The sequence below is a fragment of the Manis pentadactyla genome, chromosome 8, assembly GCF_030020395.1.
Source record: "Manis pentadactyla isolate mManPen7 chromosome 8, mManPen7.hap1, whole genome shotgun sequence".
Lineage (NCBI taxonomy): Eukaryota > Metazoa > Chordata > Mammalia > Pholidota > Manidae > Manis > Manis pentadactyla.
This window is the reverse complement of record NC_080026.1, coordinates 139,794,223-139,820,011: the sequence shown is the minus strand read 5'-3', so window position 1 is coordinate 139,820,011 and position 25,789 is coordinate 139,794,223. Positions and strand designations below refer to the sequence as shown.

Below are 25,789 nucleotides of genomic sequence, written 5' to 3'. Positions count from 1 at the left end.
ACCCGAAGTTCAAGAATTACTGCTCACCAAAACCTCAGTGGGGGAGGCACACTTCCACTGCAGTTCCAGGACAATTTCCCCAGCAATGCAGACCCGCACCGCAGCACCGAAGGCCGCGATTCCTTCGCTAGCACGCCCCACGCCACAGCCCGGCCACCAGCACAGTGCACGTGCGTACCGCCTCCCCGGATGCCGTTTCGGTGAGTTAAGGAATTGTCCAGAGTCAGGCATTAACTAGTGAGGAGGCACACAGGCGCGACCCCAAGAGGCCCCTGGGTCCCTCACTGTGAGTCACAGAACGCGGAGAGACGGACGCCTCACCTCCTGCACTCCCGACAGGAGCGCCGTCCGAAAACCGAGAGCCCGCAGCAGGCCCGGGGGCCGGGGGGCGCTCCCGTGGAGGCTGCTCGGGTCCCAGCGCCCGGCCTCGGGGCCCATCCACGCCAGGCCGGCCTGGGCTTCACGTTTTCCAGGCCTGGGGGAGCGGCCTTTGTCGGGCTCTCCTCCTCTCCCCGGCCCTCCAGCTTCTGGCGCCCAGTCTCGCCTCCCGCGCCCCTACCGCGCTGCCCCCAGAACACAGCCGGCGCCCGCAGCCCCCGCCTCACCTGCGGCACCCCCCGCCCGACATCCCCGGCCCGGCTCCCGCAGCCTTACCTGCGGCGCCGCTGCGCCCCGAGAACGCTGGCATCTCGCGGGCGCGGAGAGAGGCGGCCCAGCAATGCAGGCCACCGTACCCACGCGGTCGTCATGGAGACGCAGGCCGGACGGAGGCCCGCAGGCGCCAAGCCGCGCGGAGGGTGTGGTGCGCCTGCGCACGGGGCTCCTGCGCCCTGACGCCAGTGAGCTGGGGTTCCGGCGCCGCGTCTGCATGGCTCTCGGTGACGCGGACAGGGAGGCTTTGGGGTGTTCTGGACAAGGGTGACGTGTGTGCCGAAGCCCGGAGGGTCGTGATTCTCTTTGAAGACGTTTGTGGGGTCTCGGGGTCCTTGTCCAGCCACCGCGGTGCCAAGAATCCAGAGTCCTTTCCGTTGTTTGCTTCGCCGTCTGCGGCAGGCAGGCCTGGCTCCGGATGACCACAGCGCTGCTGTCGCATCGTCACACGAACCCCATCGTGGGGAGAAGGGGCCTCTCCTTCTGTCCCAAGGAAGCATTCCTCCCGGAAGCCCCCTTCAGTTGCTGCCAGGATCCCGTCCAGGTTGCTCTTACCGGCACCAGTCGCCACAGGGCAGCTGTGACCTCGTGATTCAGGCCCCTCGGGACTTCCCTGTGGGGTCACCGCTACCAGCCAGACGCAGCTCCCTCAGGGAGTGATGTCGTCAAGGGAACTGTTACCTCCTGCGGATGTGGAGCGGGGTGGACAGTCCCTGAGGTGTTATCCTCGCCTGAGGCTGCAGCTTGAAGTGTGCAGAGCAGGTGGTCAAGAAGAAAGGCTGGAGGCAAAGCGGGGGCCCTGAAGACGAACCTGCAGTGAACACAAGCTGGACCTGCAGGATGACCGGATCCAGTGGTGTCCTGCACCCCTGCAGGGGTCCTGCAATGGTACCGTTGGTGTCATTCATCACAGACTGCAGACGCACCTGCTGGAAAAGCCAAGCCGGCTGAGGAGGTGGGCAGCTGTGCACCTGCCTGTCATTAGTGAGGTGAGCCAGCAAATATGGACAACGTGTGAGCTGCAGCCTCACCTGAGCCCCTGCACCGACCTTCCAAGTATAAAAACACAGGGCTGATGCTTCATGCCCCCCACCAGAATCTCTCCAAAAATTACTCTTTTGGCCCAGTTAGAATCCTTGCAGGAAGGAGAATTCTGGAGAAAGTGCAGTCTAACTAAGTTGGCACATCACAAAGCCACCACAATACCTGGAAATAAATTGGTATTTTTAAAAGTGAGGAAAGGGAGTGTCTGGTCACTGAGCAGGCAACCAAAACTATTAGCTACAAAGGCCAGGGCAGAGTTTTATACAGATTTAAAATAAGATCCTCCTTGTGAAAAGATCAGTCTGGGTTCTGCTATGGTAGTGGTGGCTAGGTCATTCAGACCAGCCCTCCTGCAAAGAAGCAAGTGAGGACTCCAGAAAAGGGAGCTTGGTTACCAGGTCGCTTTCCCCTGGTGAGCATCTTTCTGTCTCGGAAAGGCGTGGAGGGCTCAGCTGCTGAGAAAAGCTCCCAACAGACCAATGGCCAAAGATACATTGTTACTCTGAGGCTGCCACAGAGAGTGAGGGGCTGGTAAGCCTCCAGGCTTTGGGCTGGGGCTCCAAGATGCTGTGCTCTAGGAAAGGAGTGAACTGCAAAAACAACAAATGTTATGGGGCCTGAATTTCAGCCTGCAATCACATCAACCTGATCACATCAAGGGGACCTAGGGTGCTAAGTGCTTGGCTCCCTGCCAGAGGCAGAGGGGTTAGAAAACCACCTGAGATCTCCATGGTTTTAGGATGTATAACGTGTCACACAGAGGGCAACATAAAGACATGATCAAATCCAGGAGAAACCATAGAAAACAAACTGACCTACGGGAGGTCCAGCTAATGAAGTTTGCAAGCATATACCTTAAAATAATTAGGCTTAACACACTCAAGGAAGTAAAGGTAAGAATGGTCCTGGAAACTATAACAAGGAATCAAATTGGAATCTTAGATCTGAAAATGCAATAACAAATTAAAAACACATTGGATTGTTTACTAGCAAATTACAGCTGAAGAAAGAATTGGTGAAATGGAAGGTAGGTCAGAAGAAACTATCCACGAACAAGCAGAAAAAGGGACAGTACAGGAAATTTAGAGAAGAGTGTGGTGATGACAGGGCACTCAGTGAACAGGTTGAACACACACATGGGGCTGGGTGATCTGGTCAACTCAGTGCCACCAGCACGTGCTCCTGACGTCTCCTCTGCAGCGATGTTGGGAACTTACTGCCCTGACTGCTTTTCCATATGGTTACAGGTTAGTCAATGTTTGCCACCAAGAGACTCTTGCATGAGATTTAGAAGGCAGAGGAGAGAGACAGACCATTCTTTTCTGGAGACACACAATGAGAAGGGCAGATGAGAGGTTCACAGCCGCTTCCAGGCGATCTGCCAAGGCAGGGCAGGCACAGTGTGGTTGAGGTAGACATTCCTCTTCAGAAGGAGAGAAACCAAGAGGCGCAAAGGGTGATTCTTTTTAGCTTATGTATGTGTGAAAAGTATTTTGACCTCACTCTTGAATGATGGTTTAGTTGGAATAGAATTTCCTGTTGGTAGTTATTTTCTATAAGGATGTAAAGATATTACTCTTTGGAATCTATTGCTGATGAGAAGTTTGCTGTCCAGCGAATTGCCATTTCTGTGAGGAAAGCCTATTCTTTCTGTGTCCTTGGTGTTCTGAAATTTCTCTATGGTAATTCTAAGTGTGGATTGGTTCTCAGTTAAACCATGTGGCACTGGATGTGTACTTTCCATCTGAGATCTTCTCTCTTTAGTTCTGGATACTTTCAGTCATTCTGTCTTCATGCAGAATGGGGTCTGTGGTCAGCACCCTGACCTTGATTCTCTTATTTTGGTTCTTCTATAAGGGTTAATATGTTCTTCATGCTCTAATTTTACCAATGTTCTGGGTGAATATCTTCTAGCTCACTAAATCTGTCTCCACTAGTATCCAATTAGAGTTTGTCTCATCTGTTGGGTTTTTTTCTGATGAGTTATTTTCTCATTTTTAGTTTTGTTTTTTATATCCATTTGCTTGTATTTCATTTTCTCCAGTCTTTGTTTTATAATTTCTCTCAAGTTTTTGTGGCTGTTTTCTCTTTATCCACTGTGAGAATTCTAAGTGTCCTTAAAGTCTTCTCTATGATATTAATTTTCAGGCTGCCGTACTGTTCCATTTCCTCGAGGGTGAATTCATCTGCTGATTGCTGATATTATTATATTTCTTTTTGCTACATGTTTTTGGATTTAGGTTTGCAGGCCATGTTGAGTGAGGGTTTTTGTTCCATTACCTCCCTCTGTGCTCACCCTTCCACGTGTTGTGGTCTTACAAGTGCCTCCACCAGGCCTTTGTGGCTTTGAGGCAACCATGGTGTTACCCTGGATGCTTAGGGCTCTTGCCCAGACATAGCATGACAACTGCAGGTCCAGCTGCAGAGCCATCTGTCCACTTCATGATCCTCAGGTAATTGCTGCAGAGGCTTCCCGTCCTAGAGGCAGGAGGCTTCCCAGCCCTGATTTTAGGTGATGCTCTTGGCTGTTGTTATCCACTCCCTTTGGGCAGAGGTAGGCCCTTCACTCCTTGGGGACAGCATTCCCAGCCACCTTGCCAGTTTCTGGACCCAGAGCCAGTCCTGCATACTACTTGGTGTTTTCCTTTCATGTTCGGTTTATGGAAGTGTTGGGTTTTTAATTTTTTCTTTTAAAAATTATCTGTGGTAGCCATGGGTGGAGGGAATCATGGGAGGGCCTCTGACCATGAACTTATAATGCCTTCTTGCCCAGAGGAAATAAGTAGTTTTCAAATAAAGGACAATAGTACAGTTTTTCTCTCTCTCAGTTTTTTTCTGTTTAATCCTTGGTATGAAACTGCTATAAGTTATATCTGATAGTTTTCCAATAACCAGTATTCTTCCACATCCAAAGAAAAGCAACCAACCAGTTTTTTTTCAGACTTGGAATCTACTTTACAGACGTTGACAATAAGGAAAATAAGTATTTCTAGGTAAGTTTCACAGATTTCAAAATGGCTGAAAATTATGTTTTGGAAGATACGCAGAATGCTCCCAAGCAGCTGGTCCAGTTTCTGTTGTGCTTTACCTGCTGTGGATATTGTTATAAAATGCAGCTGTGGAAATACAGCATTCTGTCTTAAAGTGAAGGGAAGCTGTTCCCCATGGAGTGTCCTCAAAGTACAACATGGGGTGCGGGCTGTGGCAATAAGACGAGAGAAGCAGTGTGGAGAAGCTGGTTCTTTGGAGCCTCAGGAGAAGAGGGGTGTGACCCCCAGCGGCTTCTTGGGAGAGCCCAGGTGATGAGCTGTCATACCCTTAATGCATCCTTGAGATTTGGGTACAAAACCACCAAGCTTCATGGACCTCTGTAACCCATGCCAGTTCCCTGGCCTGTGGGTGCCAGTCACTCTCCCCTGGGCTCCTGTAACTTCAGGATTTCGAGGGGCGAGAGGACTGGCTTCCACAAGGCTACCTGCCTCCAGCCCTGTCTTGCCAATGGATTTCAGCCCCAGGCAAGTTCACTATGGCTTCAATGTGACCAAAGAAATGACAGAAAAATGTTCTTGGGGTGAAAGGGTTTATACCCAATTTTATTTCCATGGTGGCAGGTCAATCACTAGAATCCCATCTGCTCCGAGCGAGTCTGCAGGCAGCAGGTCGGTCTCTGCCTCCAGGCCCCTCTGCCCACACAGCCGTCCTCTGGGCCTCTGTCCTCGGCGCTGCCACCACTCCAGCCTCTGCTCTGCTCTCCTGCAGCCTTGCAGCCCTGCCACTGTGTTGTGCCCAGAGCACTGGGCAGAGCTCTTTATATAGAGTCAATAGCAATGTCTTGCCCACATGTGTGCAGTGAGCTAGCCAATGAGGGCCAGGTGAGAATCCTGGCCACAGGAACTTTCATTTCATCCACAAGCCCTCTCTTTACTCTGCACTGGCCATTCTTAAAGCCCAGGCACTTCATGGTCCCTAAAGAATCTGCTCGTCCAAAGCCATCCTGAGAACAGCAGCACTTTTATGGAAGATGGGGGACTAGGGTCGCACCAGTACAGCAACAGTCGTGCTCTCCAGAGGCCCTGCCCCAGTCCAGAGTGTCCCCACCTGCTGTCTTTTGAAACCTAAAAGTTTTTAAGTTTTGTGAAGATTGATTGATGGGTTTTTTCTTTATGGCTCATGCTTTTGGTATCATATATGATACCTCTTTGCCTAACAAAATCCATGCAGTTTCCCTCATGTTTTCTTCTAGTACTTTTACAGCTTAGCTCTCACGTATAGACTTCTGATCCATTTTGAACTAACATTTGTGTGTGGGCTCAAGGTCATTGTTCTCATGTGAATTCTCAGTTGCCTCTCAGCATCTTCAGCTTTCTTTACAGGATGTTTTTAACTACAAATTCAGCTTTGTTTATGTGCATGGGCCTCTTCATCTTTTCTCCTTTGTCAGTTTTGATAAATTGTATTTTTCAAAGAATTTCTTCATTTTATATGATTTGTGAATTTATGGCACACATGTTCACAATACTCCCTATGGGGAAAATGGAAGTTCTTATGGCAGGATCCTCCCCTGCCCCTAAACTACCTGATGATGTCACTGGCCTACTGCTAGGCTAATGCTCCCACACCAGTAGGCAATGAGCCATTAACTGACTGAGTCACTCTATTAAGAGCTCTGCCCAGTGCTCTGCACAAAGCCAGAGATGCAGGGGGTTATGGACCTGCTTATTGCTGGGTACAGACATAATTCTAGTGCTCAACCTACCCCGGAAGAATAAAGCCAGGTAGGTATAAGACCTTTTAACCCCAAGAACATTCTATTGTCATTTCTCATTTCTCAGCCTCACTGACTCCTGGGGCTGAAACCCTCAGGCAAGACACTCCCTGGTTATTCTCGTCATATCTTTAGACTCTGTAGTGATGTCCTCTTTTTCATTTCTGATGCAGCAATTTTTTTGCTCTTTTTTCTTATTCTGTAATGTTGGGGTTTTACAAATTTTACTGATTTTTTCCCAAAGGAACAATGATCTGCTTTGTTGACTTTCTTCTATGATTTGTTATGTTCTATTTCATAGATTTCTGCTCTGTCTCCTCTTTTTATTCATGTTTAGTTTAAATTACTATTCTTTGTTTTAACTTCTTTAGATCTCAGGTAACTGATTTCAGGCATCTTTTATTTTTCTCATATAAGCATATCAAATTAGCTGCATCCCACAGATTTTATGTTGGTTTCATAATCATTCAGTTTTAAATACTTCCTAATTTTCCTTGTGATTTATTATTTGGTCCATGGATTATATTATAAGTCTATTGCTTAATTTCCGAAAGTTTGTAGACTTTTAGGATATCTTTTATTGTTGATGTCCTATTTAATGTCATTGTGTTCAGACAACATTTTGTATGATTTTAAACCTTTGAAATTTACTGAAACCTGGGTTTGTTTGTTTGTTTTTGTCACAAGACATGACTTACCTCTATGAGTATTCCTTGTTGTCTTGCCAGTGGGTTTCAGCCCAGGACAAGCTCATTATTCAATGGGACTGAAAAAATGACAGTGGAATGTTCTTGGGGTGGAAGGGTCATACCCAACTTTATTCCCACAGCGGCAGGTTAGTCACTAGAACCCCGTCCACTCCGAGCGAGTCTGCGTGCAGCAAGCCGGGCTCTGCCTCTGGGCCTCCCTGCCCCGCAGCCTCTCAGTCTCTGTCCTCGGTGCTGCCACCACTCCAGCCTCTGCTCTCCTGCAGCCGTGCGGCCCAGAGCGCTGGGTGGAGCTCTTTATATAGAGTCAATAACAACATATTGCCCACACGTGTGCAGTGAGTGGGTGGACCAGGGCCAGGTGAGAATCCTGGTCATAGAAACTCCCACTCTCCATACTTGTATGTGTGAAAGTAATGTGTAATATTCAGTTATTGGTTACTGCTCTACAGATGTCAATTAGGCCAAGCTGGGTAATAGTGTTCCACAAGCCTCTATATCATGAGTGATTCTGCATGTGTGGACATGTTCCATCACTTACTGTGGGGGGAGCACTTGCATCTCTCTGTGGTTGTGGATTTGTCTGTTTTTTCTCAGGTTGCTGTATTAGTAGGGTTCTCCAGAGAAACAGAACCACTTGGATATACAGAGATACACATAAAAGGAAATTTATTATAGGAACTGACACACCGTTAAGGAGGTCTGGGAGCCCAAGGTCTGCCACCTGCCAGCCGGCTAGAGCTGAAGGCCCGATAACCAGGGAGTGGAGCACATGGGATGGGCGAGGCTGGCGTAGGTGCCCGAGTCCGAAGGCCCCAGAATCAGGAGCTCCAATGTCCAAGGGCAAGAAAAGACAGACAGCATGGCTCAAGGAGAAACTGTTTTTCCTTTGCTTTTTTGTTTTCTGCTCCATCCCTCGGCTGACTGGACGAGGCCACCCCTGATGGGGAGGGCAACCAACTTTACTCAATTCAAATTCTAATCTCAAAGTAGATTCAGATGCTTCTCTCTTCCAGAACCATCCTCACAGACACACCAAGAACCAGTTTCCCAGCTACCTGGGCATCCCTCAGTCCAGTCAAGTCATCACATAAAATTAACCATCACAAGGCTACCCTTTGTCAACCTGGCCCCCTTACGCATCTCCTAAAGCCATGCTGAATCTCCAAATAAAGATAATCATGAGGTTGAAGTTCCACCTGATGGGACACAACTATCCTGCCCACACCTGCAAAGCACCAGTGCCTTCCCCTTTGGGCAGTAATGGGGTGGAACTCAGCCACTGAAGGCATGGTGGGCGTGGCTCCTGCGACGGACCCCAGAGCCAAGCGCGATCTGAATAGTCTGACTCAAGTAGGTCTGTGCAGTTGGCTGGTCATCCTGGTGTTCCTAGAAGGAAACTAGAGAGGAAGCCAATTAAATTCTTACTTGATCTCTATTAACATAAAAGAAGAGAGTCATAGCCCCTCAGTTAATTCCCTGACATGTCAGTTTACAGACCCAAAATCCCAGAATGAAGGGGACGCTGGGTCTCCTTGAGAAAGCACCCCAGTACATTGCTGAAAATGTGTACTGTCAATCTGTCTCCCAGCCTTTCCCAGGGAGACCTATGCCCTTCACCCTGGAGGCTGTGTCCTGGGAAAAAGGACTAGTCAGACCTCTTAGGGACTACTGGACGTGGCTCTGAACTGACACTGATTCCCGGAGGCTTGGTAGCCACCATTCAGCGTGCAGATCAGGTGAGCAATGAAGTTTCAGCCCAGGCTCAGCCCACAGTGGGTCCAGTGAGTCCCGGCACCCATTCTGGGGCTACTTCTCCAGCTCCAGAATGCACAGTTGAAACAGAGCTACTTAGCAGCTCACCGAATCCCCACGCTGGCTCCCTGACCTGTGCAGTGGGGCCGTGGTGGTCAGAAGGGCCAAACGGAAGCCCCCGGAAGAGCCCCACCTAGAAAAGCAGTAAGTCAAAGGTGGCACCACCCTCCTGGAGGGCCTGCAGAGATTGGTGCCGCCATCAAGGGCCTGAACGACGCGGGGTGGTGATTCCCACCCCACCCCACTCGGCTACCTCACTGGGCCGGTGCAGAGGGCAGGTGGGGCCCGGAGGATGACGGTGGGTCACCAGAAGCTTGACGAGGTGGCGACTCCAGCTGCAGCTGCTGTCCCAGATGTGTTCACTGCTGGAGCAAACCAGCGCATCCCTGGTACCTGGTGTGCAGGTACTGATCTGGCAAATGCCTTTCACCAGGACTGTGAGGAAGGTCCACGAGCGGCAGTTTGCTTTTAGCTGGCGAGGCCAGCTTCATGTCCTCCCTCCGGTGTGCATGCCTCCCCAGCCCTGTGCCATGATTCAGTTGGCAGGAATCCTGATCACCTTTCTCTCCCACAGGGCATCACACTGCCATCATGCTAATGGGACCTAGTGAGCGGGACGCAGCATCTACACTATACCTACTGATAGACTGTTTGCACAGCAGAGGATGGGAGTAAATCCCATTAAAATCCAGGGGCTTCTACCTCAGGGAAATTTCTAGGGGCCCAGGGGTTGGCACATGTCAAGATATCCCATCTAAGATATACGATAAGACACTGCATCTACCCTCCTACAACCAAGAAAGAGGCGTAGTTTCGCTGTATGTACCGTGAAGCTTCCCATTAGGTGCCTACACATTTAGGGTTATTATGTCTCCTTAAAGAATTCATCCTTTTGTCATTATGAAATGTTCCTCTTTACCTCTGGTAATGTTCCTTGTCTTAAGATCTTCTTTGCCAAATGTAAATATTGCTGTATCACCTTTCTTAAGATTATATTTGTACAGTGTATCTTTTTTCTAGCCTTTTATTAGTCTCTTTTTGTTAACTCAGTATTTAGGCTATAAACCATCTTTATACATCTTTTTAAAACAGCATATGCTCAGGTCTCACTTTACTACCCAGTCTGATAGTCTCTACCTTTTAATTAAAGTTAAATAGGTCCAATTAAGTTTACTGTAACTGGAGATATGAACGGGTTTAAGTCTACAACTCACTTGTCCCGTCTGTTTTTAATTTTTTAAAATCTGTTATTGTTTTGGATTAATAGAGTATTTCTAGTATTCATTTTTATCCTTTTTTTTTTAGCTATACCACTTTACCATTTCTTTGTCCTCCTTTATTTGTACAATTATCATATACTTTACTTCTACACATTATAGACTTTACAGTGTTATGATTTTTCTTTGATCAATTATTTTTTAAAGATATTAAATGTATGGAAAGAAAACAATGTTTTCTATTTACCTACTTATTTGACATTTTGGGAACTCTTCATTCTGTTACGTAGGTGCAAGTTTCCCAACAGAATAATTTCCATTCATCTTGAAGAAATTCCTTTTCCATTTCTTATGGTATTTATGATGCTGGTGACAAACTGTTTTGTTTTGTTTTTTTTATCTCAAAGTGTATGTCTTTGCCTTTATTTTTGAAGACTATCCTCCCTTGATACAAAATTCTGTGTTGAAATTTCTTCCTTTTAGCAAAGTCAAGATGCTGTTCAGTTGTTTCCTGGCTTCCACTTCTGTTAAGTCAGCTGCCATTTTTCCCAGTTTTCAAGGTCCCATTTTATCCTGACTTTTCTACATACATCACTGGATTTCTGTTGAGCTGCCTGCATATTCACTGGTTTTTTTCTTCTACTTTTTCCAAGATAATATTAAGCTTGTTAGGGAAAATTTAAATCTCAAATATTGTATTTTTTAGTTCTAGACTGTTTATTTGGTTCTTTTTTAAACTTCCCATTTCACATCCAAAATTACCTTTCTCCTCACCCATAATATCCACCTTTTTCTGTACATTTGCTAACATATTTATAATTGCTATTTGTTTTGCCAATGGGTTTCAGCCCTGGGAAAGTTCACTATGGATTCAGTGTGACCAAAGAAATGACAATAGACGTTATTGGGGTAAAAGTGTTTACACCCGACTTTATTCCCACGGTGGCAGGTCAGTCACCAGAATCCCATCCACTCAGAGCGAGTCCGCATGCAGCAAGCCGGTCTCTGCCCTCTGGGCCTCTCTGCCCCCAGTACTGTCTCAGTCTCTGTCCTCCACGCTGCCACCACTCCAGTCTCATCTCTGCCCTCCTGCAGCCTTGCAGCCGTGCCACCATGTCACCCAGAGCCCTGGGTGGAGCTCTTTACATAGTCACTAACAACGCATTGCCCACATGTGTGTAGTGAGCTAGCTGACCAGGACCAGGTGAGAATCCTGGCCACAGGAACCTTCACTTTATCCACATTATTTAAAGTCCTTTCCTGTGGCAGTTAACGGAGAGGGGTTAATCATCCACATATATCTAAGAATCAAGTTGATCTGGGGGTCAGCTGAGTTTTAATTAGAGTGTGTTCCTACCTGTTCTAACCTTCAGCCTACTAGGCTGACTGCCACCAAGAAACTGCACCGGTCAGTCAGTGGCCTGGGAGGGATGCGGCCACAACTTCCTGTGGTTTCTGGCTCACCTTCTGATTCCATGTGCCAGGGCTCCAGAATCCAAGCTCAGTGAGAATGATCAAGACTCCAGTTCCCTCTACTTACCATCGTCCTTTCCATTAAAACCTGGTGTGAGCACCTGGGTAGATAGATTTGGCCCTCTCAAGCCGTATTTCCTCCTTCCTGGTCTAATGCCTCTAGGCTCCACTTCCAGGCCTTCTTGTGAATAGACAGGTGAGGCTTTGTATCTCATTTTGCATAAAAGTTCTCTCTTCCCAGAGCAGGCTCTGTTGCCACCTGACCATCTGACTCTCTGGGGCCTTCAGGCAAAGGAGGAGCTAAGAGTGGGTCTTGAAAAAACTGGCACCAGCTTGAGTTGTACCTGCCCCAGGTATAAACATGAGAAGCTTCTATGCACAGGAAGGCTTATTCCTTCCAGGGGAAGAAGGATTGCTTCTGCCAGCAAGGGACCCCCAGATTTGGGGGTCCAAAGTTCTCCACTTTATCCGTGTCTGCACAGATGTCTCCATCTGACTCTCAAGGTCGTCCTTCCCCACACATGGTTTACTCTAACACAGGTGTAATGGTTAGTTGTATGGGTCAACTTGGCTAGGAGTTATTTAATCAAACACTAACCCAGGTGTTGCTGTGAAGGTATTCCGTAGCTGTGGTTAACATCTACAATCAGTTGATTCAATAAAGATTACTCTCGATAATCTGGGTGGGTCTCTCCAATCAGTTGAAATGCCTTGGATACAAATGGTAGAAATATGGATCCCATGACCTTGAGCATCAATACTGTCATAAGCAGCCACTTATCCAGCACTTGGCTTCCCAAGCTCTTGGCTTCCACATGACTTTGTCCCATGTCACACCAGGCTACTTGGATGGCACCACAGCCTGCTGGGAAGGAGGCTAGCCATGAATGCTCTGTGTAGGTGAGCAACTGAGGATCAGAACCCCATTTTAGCTCTGTTTCCTGTTTCCTGGGGGCTGTTCGGGTGTCTATTTCTCAGCAGCACATTCAAATTTGGTAATGTAGGGCATTTAATAAGACTGTTTACCAAGGTGCAGGCTGTGTGGGAAGCTCACAAGTGTTAATTGCAGAGTGGTGATATACAGCACAAACACATGGAACCTGGTCCTCACCACACATTGCCCGGGGCCCTGTCCACACACTCCTGCAGCTGCACATTGTGGACACACGGGCCTGTTACTGACTCACCTATGTCTCCTCTCATTGGAATAGACAGACGTGGATTCTGTCCCCAGCAAGCTGGTGTTCCTGGTCAGTGTGGCACCCAGTCCCTTTCCAGTCTCCATCCCCCATCCCTCCCAGTCCCTAGAATGCCGCAGTCACCTTTGGGGTGCACAACGGGTCTGCCTGTGAGGCAGCTCAGCCTTTTCTGTCTCCTTTTCACACTGTGCACCCCTCATTCCAGCCTGCCCCGAAGCTACGGTCCCACCTTGCTGTGGCCAGGCATGGGGGGGGGGCGTCTCCTGGGTGGTCAGAGTCATGCCCTGAGTCCCTAGGCCAGCGCAGGGCTCATTTGCTGGGATGCATCCTCCTCTGTCCTGCTGGAACCCACGGAGGAGCCCCAGCTCTTAGGGTCCCAGGGTCTTTTGGGAGCTGCTCAGGTTCCCCAGAGGAGATTCTCCCTATTTCCTGGGTGGGGCTGGCTCCTGGTTGCCAGTCCTGCCTAGAGAGCTAATCTGGGAGGGGAGGTCCCCTGGGTGGGAGGATCCTGGGTGGGGGAACACCCTGAAGCCTCACAGCTCCACTGGGCTTTCCTAGCCCCCTCATTTGGGTCCTGCCCGCCTTGTGGCCCTGGTACCTCCCAGCCCTCCGTCTCTCAATGTCCCAGTACTTTTCCAGCTATTTTCTGAAGCCACTAACATTTTTTTCTACTAAAGTCCCTGATCTTGTTCCCTCTCTGAGAGGGGAGGGTAATTTATTTACTTATTTTCTGTCCCATTAGGGCGTCTTGGAGGGCAAGGAAATGCAGAAGCATGGTCAGTCTGCCCTGGAGAGTCTGAAGGTGCCAGTGTGCAGTCCAGGGTGTGTGCGGCCCCAAGCATCACCCGGCCTCCGGGCCTACCCCGTGGCTCCTGCATGGCGAGTCCCTGCAGAGGGCCTCCTCTGGGCAGGCACTGTGCTGAGACCTTCAAATGGCGACTGTAAGAGTAAGCCTAGCACAGAGCTGCAGGGAGGGGTGCCGAGCCCCGCCTGGGAGGCCTGAAACTTCTCAATACCATGAAGTTTCACTCCAGGTGGGATGCACGTGTCAGTCAGGCAGGTGGGCATGGGGCTGACCCAGGTTCCACTGTGGGATGAGTAACCCCCACACCTCAGTGGCTTAACCCAGTGGCTGGTTCCCTTGTTTTACAGGTCTGGGACTTGTCCGCAGGTGGTCCCCAGGTGATGGGGGCTCCATTGCCAAGGGGTTATGCATGGCCAGGAGGACACTGGCCCTGAAAGTGTAGCCCAGAAGCAGCGTAGAGTTTGCTCACATTTCACTGGGGAAGCAAGTCAAGGAGTCACACTGAATTTCAGAGATGGATGGGGACAAGTATACAGCTTAGGTGACCGAAGGAGAGAGGAGGTGGGAACAGTCAGACTGGGCACCACAGCCAGGGTGGGGGCTGTGAGGGCAGGGTAGGGACCAGGGTGACTGAAGGGAGGGGTGGAGGAGAGATGCCCAGGGCCTGGTGACCCACCTGCAATACAGGTGGGGGTCCGCCCACGTGAGGCGGCAGAAGACCCTTCCAGGACCTCAAGCAGGAGGGAGGGCTGGCCAGCTTTGGGGCCTGGCCACAACGCAGAGCTTAACAAGGAGAAGGCTTCTGAAAGTCAAGGTGAAACAACCCACCCCAAAACGGTTCTTCAGTGACGAAGGGTCAGGATCAGGTGTGAGAGGGCAGCCTCCCGAGGCGCTCGCTGTCCTCAGCGCTCTACTTCCGTGGTCTCACCTGGCCTTGTGGGCAGGGCCAGAGGCGCGCAGAGGTCAAAGCGCGCGTCGCTGCCCGGGAAGAACGCCGCGAAGGCCTGGAGAGCCCAGCGGTCCGTCAAGGCCTCTGCTGGGCCAGGGGACGCTGTGTAAACCGGGCGCGGGGGGGCTCTCACCTGCGCCAGGGGCGCCATCTCCGGACCGGCGCCCGGCCGTCCGTGCTGGGAGTAGCGCCTGGTGCCCAGCCAAAAGGATCCCGAGGGCGTGGGCGGGCAGGTCGGGGCCGCTGTGACCGTGTGTAGCCAGCGTCCGGGCCCGCCGCGCGGGGAGGCCTCGCGTGCCAGGCCCCTTCCCCGTCTTCCCCTGCCCTTCCCGGGGCGCTGCTGCAGGGCGGCATCCGCACCGGTCCTGGAACCCGGGCGCCGAGTGTTCTGACCCAGACCCGGCCTAGGCCCCTGCGCAGCGGTTTCCCGCCGCCCCATCCGGGGCCCCGCGCGCGGCCTCTCGGGGCGCAGAGCAGCAGCATGAAGTTCAAGGCTCCCCGGGGGCGGCTGCGGTCCGCGGTCGCGCTTTGTTCACTGCGGCAGCAGAGGTGGGGAGGCCCACAGGGATTCCGAGTCCCCGCCGCCTTGCCGGGAGAGGCCGTCCCCGCCCCCGGGACCGCATCCTTTGGGACCCACCGGACGCTCGGAGGGGACCGTGGCCTTTCCTTCCTCGCTCTTGTCCCTACAGCCCCGTCGGTGTCGCGGCCCCAGCGTCGGCGCAGACCCGGCCCCTCCCAGTGTGGGCGGTGGGCACCCGGCACCGCGCGCCGGGGCCGCCCCGTCCCCGCCCCGTCCCCGCCCCCGACCCCGACCCCGACGCTCGGTCCCGCCCCCGCAGGCCCCGCCCCCGGCGCTCGGCCCCTCCCCATCCCCGCCGACCCCGCCCCGGACCCGCCCCCGCGCGCTCGCTTTCGGCGGAACGCGCGGGCCGCCCCGGACCGCGAGCGCCGAGGCTGGGGCTCACGGGGCCGCTGCCACCCGCTTCTGCTCCTCCTCTGCTCCGGGTTGGGCGCGGGCCATGCCCCGGGCTCCGGCCGCAGCGCGCACACGGGCCCGGCCATGAGGAGCGGCGCGGAGCGCAGGGGCAGCAGCGCCGCGGCGCCTTCCGGCTCGCCGCCCACCGGGCGCGCGCGCCCTGCCGGCCCCGACGCGCCCCCGGCCCTGCCGCCGCCTGCCGCCGGCCAGCCCCGGGCCCGGGACGCGGGCGATGCCCGCGCGCAGCCGCGCCCCCTGTTTCCGTGGAGCAAGTGGAAGAAGAGGATGGGCTCGTCCATGTCGGCGGCCACGGCGCGGAGGCCGGTGTTTGACGACAAGGAGGATGGTGAGTGCGGCCGCGCGGCCAGGCTCCGGGCCGCTCCCGGGGACAGCGCGGTGGCCCCGCCGCCTGGGGACCCCACGCGCTTTCGGCGGGATCTCCTCGCGTTTGGACACCGCGGACCCCTAGGCAGGCGTCTTGGGGAGTCTAGGTTTGCGGGGACACCCGCGGACGCTGCCTGCGGTGGCCACGCGCGTCCAGGGCGCCCGCCTGCGTCCCCCGTGTCCCGGGGTGGCGCCGCGGACGAAGCAGGCTCGGTCTGGCCCTGCTGGGTGAGGGTCCGCAGTCGGGGCGGCTTCGGGCCGTAGCGAGGGCTGTACGAGTTCATTCTCCCTTTTAGGAGCCGTGTGCGTGTTCCGTCACCACTATGTACCTACAGTGTGCGGAGTTTGCAAAGGGAGATGCCTGCCCCACAGGTGGCGCGGGGGCCCTGGCCCTCGGAGCTCTCGGTCTCCCTGGTGACCGTGGCGCGGGGCCGCCTGGAAGGCCAACCTTTGCCCTCAGATGGTGGAGGAGGCCTTGCCTTTGTGCAAAGACCTGCCCTTTGGGGAAGTAGTTAGCTCTCAGGCCCCGCTGAAGGCAAAGCTGCGGACTGGAGGGCAGGTGCCTCTTCGGCGGCCGTTCCGAGGTCGGCACCGGTGGAAGGCAGGTGCCAGGCAGTGGGTCAGGCAGGGTTTTTCTGGGGGCCCTGCTGGCACCAGGGACCTTTGCCTTAGCGCCCAGAGGGAAGGTGGCTGTGCAGTGTCCGCCTTCGGGCACTGTGAAACATGCATATGCAACACACAGCTTTTTTCTACAGTTGTCAGGCAGATAGTTTAAATGGTAAAATGATGACACATTTGATGTTTTCTGACATTTTCTTAAAATAGTTGAAATATGCATTTTTCATTTGTAGGCAGCCTGCAGAGGTATGACAGATCTTTTATAATTTTAGAGCACAGCTCAGTGCAAGAGCCCAAGCTATTTATTTCTGATAAATAATTTAAGCATTATAGGAAATTACAATAATACGACCTCAGGCCAGTGTTGGTGAATGTGCGGGCCGGGTGCCCGAAATCATCAGAGTGATGGGGAGCCTGCTATGGTGCTGGCCAGGGGCTGTGGGGCACGGCTGAGCCTGGCCACAGTCAGCAGGGGAGGGGCATGGATGCTGGGCCAGCGGAGGGGTGTCCAGGACCTGCCACACTGGACGGTATGTCTTGCAGCTGCCTGTCACAGTGCTAAACTTGGGGACAGCAGAACTTACTGCTGTGAATGTTTCCTATGTTACACAGTTTTGTTTTTCACATAAATAACCAAAGAAAAGAAAGCCCAGAGTGAATTAGGAACTAATCAGGAAGCAGATTTACATTGAACTTCTGGCTGCAGGATGAGAAAACATCTGAGAAATACATTGATTGCAGCACTTGCTGGTGTCAGCTGGGAGCTGGCACCTCTGTGGTGCCTTCCTGTTATGCTCTCCAACACAGAGGACGCAGAAATAGTGAAACTGATGCAGCACAGAGGCTGCCTTCTGCTTTTTAAGGTAGAGTTCTGCTTGCTAACAGTGTGTTAGGTGTCAGAATTGAAGGGTCATTGGAAAGGCAGAAAGAGCACAGAATCTGTTTATGGGGCTCGAGATCTGATTTGAGGGTTATTTAACCCCCCTGTATTTGCCTGCAGTGACTGGCAGAGGTGCCTGCGGTTCTGGGCCTGTGGGAAGGGGGGCTATCTGACTGGCTACAGGTGTGCCTCTTTAGGACATGTGACCACTGATCGCTGGCTCTTCCCTGGGCATGGTGGCCACGCCCCCAAGCTGAACACATGACCAGGTCTTACCCGGGCTGTGGTGAAATAGGGAGACCAAGCCTGGCCCTGGGCTCAGCAGTTGAGACATTGTCTCTGTGGGTGCCACTTTGTTGCATTTTTATTCCAAGTTTGTGTACCATTGTCAGGGCTCATGTGGCGTGAGTCACAGCACATGTTTGCAGAGAGGCTGTTGTGCAACTCTTGGTGTGAAGGCCATGCATGGGTTTATCTACATGGGAAGAATGAGGCTCAGAAGGGACGAAGGAGGGTCTCCTACGAGGGGCCCTGACCCCTGCTTCTTTCCTGGGCTGAGGGGTCACGTCATTCCTTCCATCCCCTCCAGACAGTGTCCTGTTGCTTTCTCGGCCCCACTGCAGAGCGGGCTTACTGAGACATCCGTGTCATGCTGTGACTTGCATTTGCTGGGACTACATGGTTGCTATGGCAATGTGAGACCTGGTGCATTTTTTAGATTAAAACACCCAATTAATACATCAAATTCGGTATGCAGAGAAAAGGAGAAAGTAAAATAAGAGGGCAGTTTAACAAGTGGCAGGTAAATTCCAAGTAAAAGGTGTGGCTATAACGCAGAAGCTTAGATGTCCTCTGTCTCTATCAGTCCCGTGGAGTCCAGAGCCATCCCCTTACCTGGCAGGTGCTGGGTCCATGTTCAGAATTCTCTGCACCCCTTCCTCACTCCAGAGCCCAGAACAACTCCTCCTTTTCCCTCCACCCTGTCCCTTCCTCTGCTCTATCCCTCTCTGATTGCTGGGAGCAATTGATTTCAGGGATTGAGCCTGCCAGGGAACCTGAATTTCTGCTGCTCTGCCCCAGAGCTGTGGGGTGTTGGGCCAGAGCAACTGCCCTTTTGTTTTTCTTATCTTGGTGACCTTGTGTGAGACACAGGCTGAGTGGTGCTGGGGGTCGGGGGGCTTCCAGCACCTTCCTGCTGAGCAGCCCAGCAACCTGGTGGGTCACCTGCCTTTCTCAGGATGTCTGGTCTCAGACTGGTGTGGATTAGCTCGCCAGTAGGGAGTAACTAAGCACTGGGCAGGTTTGCCTTCGGCCCGAGGACACTGGAGGTAAGGGGGCCCTTGCAGGTTGCAGAGTTCCTGGCCCCATGCTGTCAGGTGGGTGAGCAGGATGGCAGGACAGGCTACCACATTCTCAAGTCACCTTTCTTAAAATTAAAAAAAAGCCCTTGCTTTTTTTCTAGTTACGTGAACATTAAATGTGTAAGTTTGTAAACATTTTATACTTCACTGTTTTTCCTACAGTTACCCCAAATAGGAAAACTGAGACATGTTGGTGCAACTTCAGTGTGTCTTCCCCAGCCTTTTCTAGGAATGCGCTCACACGTACCGCTGTGCAGAGGCGTGATTCTCTCCTCTGATAGAGAAACGGGGTCATGCTCCACGTGGGGCCCTGTAGTAGCCTGCCTCTTTACCTGGCAATGTGTTGCCACTGTCCTATGGCATCATTGCTTGACTAAATTTACAACAACAGTTCTCAGTTCTGCTTATGAGCTAGACTCTTAAAAAATAGGGGTGTCTGGGCCCTGCCCCTCCAAAGTTCAGGTCGAATCTGGTGGCTTGGGGTGGTAGGAGGCAGGGGAGGCAGTCAGGCACCACTCTGTCATTAAGCCCCCTTAGTGATGCTGATGGGCAGTCATGGAGTTTCACTTTCCCCTGTAGATTTTATGTTTTCTGCTTACTTAATTTCCTATTGTAGGACATTTGGGTGTTTACATTTTTTAAATATCATAAACAACTTAACAGTGAACATCCTTGTATATTCAGTTTTGTGTACTTGGTATTCTATCTTCAGGGTAAATTCCTAGGAATGACACTGCCAGGTCGGGGGGTGTCCTTGTAAGTTAGGTCGGTGCACCTGGCTGGCTCAGGTAGCTCTGAATGGCACTCTATGTGCCTGCTGCTCACGGGTGCTTGTTCCGCAGTGGCAACCAGACGGATGTGGCCGATGCGAGTGTGGGGAAACTGGACAAAGGAGGAAGTGGGGGGACCCCAGTGGATAGGAAACAAGTAGACTGAGCAGCAGGGGCCCTGGAGGAGACAGAAATGGGCAGAGCTATGTTCAGCGGGGCGGGCGGGGAAGGGAATGCCCATCTGGCTTGCTCCAGGGGTGCACGGCCACCGTCTTTCCCAGAATTCTCACCAGCCCTGGGTGTTAATGATGTCTTTACTTTTTGACAACCTGAATGGTGAAAAGACTGTATTAATGTCTTCAGTTTCTTTAACGATGAGACAGGCAGTCTTTTTGCTCTTTGTAGGAGGCTGCTGTCCTGTTTCTTTTCACTGTTCTCTGTATATGTGAAGGCTCACCCTTGAACAGTCCCCACACATTTGTCATTTACCTTGTAATGTTGCTAGGGCTTATTTGGTATAGGTGTGCTAACTTTTGTGTGGTCACATTCATCAGTATCTTCCTTTCTGGCCTTTTCCAACCTGGGGGTTGTGTCACTAATGCCATTTCCTGGCGCAGGTGACAGTGATTCAGTTCACACACACGTGCAGCTGCACTTTTTCTGGTGCTTCTGTGGCTTCGTTTTTATCCTGAAAGCTCCAGTCCATTTGGGATAACATTCTACCTGGAACGAGACAGTCTTCCTGCTTCGCCTTCTGCATGTGCCCGAGTAGGGCCCGTTCAGGACGTCCCTGGGTCTCAGGTGTGCCCTCCGCTGTGTGCTGCTGGTTTTCCTGGACCCGAACCAGGACAGTGTTTCACGGTGGTCGCTGCTGGCATGGGGGAAACTGTCACTCACTGTTCACGTCCTGAAAACAGCTGCTCTGCTGAGGCCCTGTCAGCTTGAGCTTCTGGGTTGCTTTCCTTGGGCTTCCTGGGTGGCCAGTTATGTCACCAGCAAGGGATGGCTGGGTCACTTCCTGGTGCTTATGCTTCACGCTGTCTTCACTGTGGACCCCTCCCTGTGGGGCCGAGGAGGGCTGAGCGCCTGTGCCTGACCCGACAGGGCCGCAGTGTCAGTGTCGGTCTGGCCCCTGTTCTCTGAGAGTCTGTTCTCAGTGGATGGGGACTTGCATGTTGATGGATGACTTTTTCCTTCCCTCCCAACCCTGGGAGGGGTGGCAGGGGTTGGGGCAGTGGCTCTTTGTGGATTCACACCCCTTCCCCACTGCAGCGGCCTTGGGGACAGAAGCCTGGTGGCCGCAGACCCTGGGGCCCTTTCCCAGCTGGTAGGAGCAGCGCAGAGGCCCTTGGGTGTGCGCATTTGGGTTCACACTGGGCAGGAGGGCGCGTGGTCCCTTTGGAAAGCCCCCTTGTGCGTTCATTCCGGGCCCCCAGGGTCCAGGGCACAGCACTGGGTGTCCCGGGGAGCGAGCCTTCGGGCTGCCATGGAGCTTGGTGGGATTCTTTGCCTGCGGCCGACAAGGCTGGTGTGGAAGGGACTCAGGACCCACTGTCACAGTTTCTTATGTAAGAAATGTCAGCTCTGCACGTCTATCCATCTGGCTCTGTGTTTTAAAATGCTAAAAATAAGCCGATTTTCTTTTAAAAATTTAACCACCCAGCTTTGTGGTCGAGAAGTGATGCAAGAATGCACGGAGGTGACTTCTGTCCCCGGCTTCCCTCTGGGGATGAGGAGGCCCCAAGGCCGGCTGAGGGAGGCAAAGCCGTGGAGAAGCGTCTGGAACAAGGTCAGAGCAGGCCGGAGCAGGTCCTCGAGACACCCTGGGGGTCCTGTAAAGCCACACTGTGATCAGCCGGGCGGGGTGGGGCTGAGAGTCCGCATGCCTGCCTAGCTCCCAAGGCCGCCTCCGCTGCTGTCCAGGGCTCAGCTCACTGAGGGCAGAGGCCATGGGCTCCAGCCTCTCGGTGCCATCCGGCCCGGGCTGCCCTGGGCTGCAGCGCTGCAGGGGAGACTCCAGACTTCCCGCTCATCCACCCTTTGGGGACAAACTGGCTCTTGCTGCCAAGTGGCCAGTGATCAGCTTGGCACCCCAACACCGCAGCAGTGTGGCACCTCGGCTTTGTTTTTATTTCTGTGTCAATCCTCCATGTTTTCTCAGGCTGCCGTGTTCCACCTGTACACGCAGCATGGCCGGCATGCTGTGCCCTGTATCCCCACTGGCACTGTGGGTTGTGAGCTGGCGTCTTTCCCACCTCCCACCCAGGCCAACGTGGAGCTGCTGCAGGGTGCAGGCTGCCGAGGGGCGGGCGCGCTCCCTTTTCTGGTTGCTGTGCCCTTGGTCCGAGAGCCCACCTCAGGGGGCTCATCCTCCCAGTGCCTGCATCGAGGGCGTCTCGGGTACAGCCCCAACCCCTGTGGGCCTGGCTGTGGGGTGCTGATGGGTGCTAATGGGTGCTCCCTGCCATGCCAGGAGGACCCTCCTAGGAAGGCTGGTTGGTTCTTAAGGGCTCAGGCCCTGTGGCCCTGGTCTGGGTCCCTTGCTAGTAGGAAGCTCAGAGCCAAATTTGGTGTTCATCTTAGGAAAGGACCAGGCCTTCCACCTGATACCATTTTCCTTTTCATCCGGATTTTTCTTCCACACTTAAAAGGTATTTTAAACTGCCTCTTGGTACCTGCTTCTCTCTGCTATCTATGTATAACTACAGATAAAAATAAAGTCTTGGTAACCACGATTGCCAGTGGCTGGTGTTTTCCCATCCGTTCCCTGCGAGTGGGGCATGCAGGCCTCCTCCAGCCCTGCTGCCTGGCTGTCAGGCTGGGTCACGACCTGTGATGGCATCTCTGTGCCCAGGGCGCCTCTCGGAGTGCCTCGCCCCTGCACAGGGAGTGGGCATACACCTGCCAGGCGCCCGACGGGGTGCTGGGCTCCACTGTCCTCCCTGAACACAGGCCAGATCCAAACACTAGATGATTGCAGTGACCAAAGTTTGAGATGACTTAGGGGAAGCCTTGATTAATAAATTCGTTATTTTTAAAAATTGGGATGCCTGCTTCATCAGAAAATGTTTTTCTATTGACCTGAAATCTAGTATTTTGCAAACCAAAGCAGCTGACCAAAATCCGCGTGGCCGAGGGCAGAGAGCTGACTCAGGGCTTTGTCCCTCTGTCCAGCCAGAGGTGGGCCACTTCCCCATTGGCAGTACAGGGGCCCATGGCTGGTCACCAGCATGCTGCCAGCTCAGGCCCGGGCCCGTGTCGAGAGTGTGAATACCCTGTTTGGTGTTATTTAAGTTCTGAAGCCAAGGAGATGGTGTAGGTGGGAGCTGGTGTCGCCCCCAATTTATTAAAAATAGGCTCTGAGCACATTCCGTTTGTCACAGTGATTTACAGAGCTGACTCCAGAAAGGTCTCTGCTCTCAGAATCTCATGAGGACTCGGCACGCTCGGTGTGCATCAAGCAAGAAATAGATGACTGTCACTTTGTGACTTGATGGGCCAGGCACAGGCGTCACATCCTGGGGGTCTCAGAGCCTCTCTTGACTGGTGGGTCAGGTACCGAGAGTTACTTAATGCTCAGGAAGTCACCTCAGCTTAGTGGCTTGAAACAGTAGGTGTCCCCATGTGGCCTGAGTTGGTCTCCCAGCAGCGACTCATCTGGGAGGGTCTGCTCACGGTCCTGCGGGAGGTGGTGGCGGATGCCTGCAGGGCTGCATCACCCGAACGTCAGCGGGGCGGGGGGCCTCAGCTCCTCACCACGTGGGCCTCTCCGTAGGGCTGTGGAGTGGCCCCATGGCTCGGGGCTGCACCCGTGCACACGTGGACAGACGGGAGCCGCAGGGAGCTTCAGAACCAGCCTCTGGGTCGCCACAGCCACTTGCACCTTGTTCTGCTCCTCAGAAGCAAGTCTTTGTCCAGCCCACACTCCAGGGGAGGTACTCGGCCCCGCCCTCCGAGGGAGCACCTGGGGACAGAACCTGGTTCTGTCCAGCGGTCTTGCAGCCTGAGGGCGCCTTCTCTCTGCTGGTCCTGGCAGTGGAGAGGGGAGCTCCCTGCAGATACTCAGTGTTCCCAAGAGTGCAGACGGGATGATGCCAGTCCTCTCCAGGCTGGGGCATGAACTGGGGTATCACTTTTGCCGTGTCCCCCTGGCTGGAGCAGGTCACGGGTCCACCTGTGTGTACAGGGCCATGCCTCTGTCTGGGACTGTGGGGCCGCTGATGGCTGCCAGGTCTGGCTGCAGGAAAATCTGCACACAGGCAGGGGAGGGCAGGGACAGGCTGGCTGCCACCAGCACCCTGGCCACTGCTCAGGAGCCAGGGTGTCCGCCTGAGCCAAGAGCTAGGCCTGCTGAGCCCGGCCTGAGCGCGGTGACCTCAGAGAGCAGGCTGCCTGTCTGCCCATGCTTGCCCCAGGTCTCTGTTGGCCAGCTCTGACCTCAGACCATGCTGGGTGCCAGTGCAGCCAAGTGGACCCAGCCCTGGCCAGGTGCTGTTTGAGAGCCCCAGAAACGCCAGAGACTGACAAATCCCGTCCTTTGCATCAAGACTTGAGCCTGGAGGACCACGCTGTTCGTGCTTTGAACCACATGTGAAGGTGGAGTGGGAATCACCATCTTCCTGAGTGTGAAAAATAAAGTCCAAGAAGCCAGCAGGCCGCCGGCTGTCCCTGTGTCCCCATCTGGTGACAGCCTTTGCCGGAAAGGGCCCCGAGGTCCCTGTTTGTTTCCTGGGTGGCCGTGGTGGGATCCTGTGGCTGTCCCACAGTCACGTTTGTGTTGTCTCCAATTCTTTTCTTTCTCCTTTTTCTTCTAAGTTTCAAGGTCATCTTGTTTCTGAAATCACGTTCTAGCCCCTCAGGAACAAAGGGTGCTTTGCAAAGTTGACACATGCCAGAGGGAGGGGGAGGGGACGGTAAAACTGAGGCAGGCAGGGGGGTTTAGGAAACCTTGCGCTGAACAAAGGGCCACCCCAGTCCCCAAGGGCACCACCTGCTCGTACCTGGGCTGCGTGGCTCGAGGTGTGGCTGGTGGAAAACACACGGTGGGCCTCCCTCCTGTCAGATCCAAGACAGAGGGGTGGGTGGGCAGTGGTGGGTGGGCTGCCTGCCCAGAGACACAGGGCCACAGCCGCTGGGAGGGGAGACCCCCCAGGCACCCTCCCCCATGGCGGCTCCTGCAGGTGGGCATTGCGACACTCAGCATGGGTCATCTGGGTCCACCTGCCCCTTTCCCTGAGCCCTGGGCAGTCAGAATGTGCACAGCATAAGGGGCCTAACTGACGGGGAGTCCCCAGGAGCTGACCTGGCGTGGACATCACGGACACGAGAGAGAGATTCGCGGGAGACAGGAGCGAGGTGCCGGGTGCACCCTGTCTCCGGGCTTTGCCTCACCCTGCAGGGCAATGCCGCTCTTTGTGACCCAGGCTGGCCCCTGGCCCCCCACCTCCCTACTTTGGCCTCCTGCTGGCCCTGGGGCTCCTTTCCAGGGTCACCAGTGCTTGTGAGAATCAGGGCGCATGCCTGCGATCCTGCATCTCTGTGGTGACCACACCCCTGCTGCCAGAAGCCCCATTCGTGCCTGCTGACTGGGCATGATTATTAATAGTGTCCCCTTTACTCTTAGACGTGACCTGGTTTGGATGATAGATTGCATGTCTGCCCATACAGCCGCCAGAATGATCTTTTCGTTTCCTTTATAGCTTTTTATTATATAACGAAAAGTGACAAGAACAAATATTAAGAAATTCAGAGTGTTATGTAATCTCAGTGCTGGTATAACAACCACTTGCAGGTTTTCATATGCCCTTCCCATCTATACTTGGGTGCATACAAAATATATGTCACTTAAAAAGACTTCTTCCTGATACACTTATTTTAGGATATTTTAGACTTACAGAGAAGTTGTGAAGGTGGCCAGGGCGCCCTCGTTTGCCCACCCTGTTTCCCCCGACATCGTAGCCTGCTGCATTGCCAAAGCCGGTGAACCAGTGTGACTCATTATTGTATGAGTCATGGTTCTCCAGAGACAGGCCAGTAGAGCGTGAGTGCATGCGTGTGTGTGTGTGTGTGCGTGTGTACGTGTATGTGTGCAGACAGATTGGCTGATTGACGAGGAGGAATCGGCTCACTCAGTCATGGGGGCCGGGAGGTCCTGCGGTCTGCTGTCTGTGGGCCA

At 53.2% G+C, this 25,789-nt stretch overlaps 1 protein-coding gene and 1 long non-coding RNA gene across 3 annotated transcripts in view; one reads left to right on the top strand and one right to left on the bottom strand.

The window, feature by feature from the left end:
• Positions 1-7,811: 7,811 nt before the first annotated feature.
• On the bottom strand, positions 7,812-15,397 carry LOC118931258 (uncharacterized). The gene is made up of 2 exons (XR_008999062.1): positions 14,759-15,397; positions 7,812-8,567 (listed from the first exon to the last, which is right to left on the bottom strand). It is a non-coding gene; the product is annotated as an uncharacterized LOC118931258 (long non-coding RNA).
• Positions 15,398-15,522: 125 nt separating this feature from the next.
• STK32C (serine/threonine kinase 32C) overlaps positions 15,523-25,789 on the top strand; it is a 64,805-nt gene continuing 54,538 nt past the window's right edge. The window contains exon 1 of one of the 2 annotated variants that reach the window (XM_036923689.2): positions 15,523-15,947. In XM_036923689.2, the coding sequence (XP_036779584.2) occupies positions 15,686-15,947 (262 nt within the window). In that variant the 5' untranslated portion in view covers positions 15,523-15,685. The remainder of the gene's footprint in view (positions 15,948-25,789) is intronic. The other variant, XM_036923699.2, reaches the window with a different exon arrangement.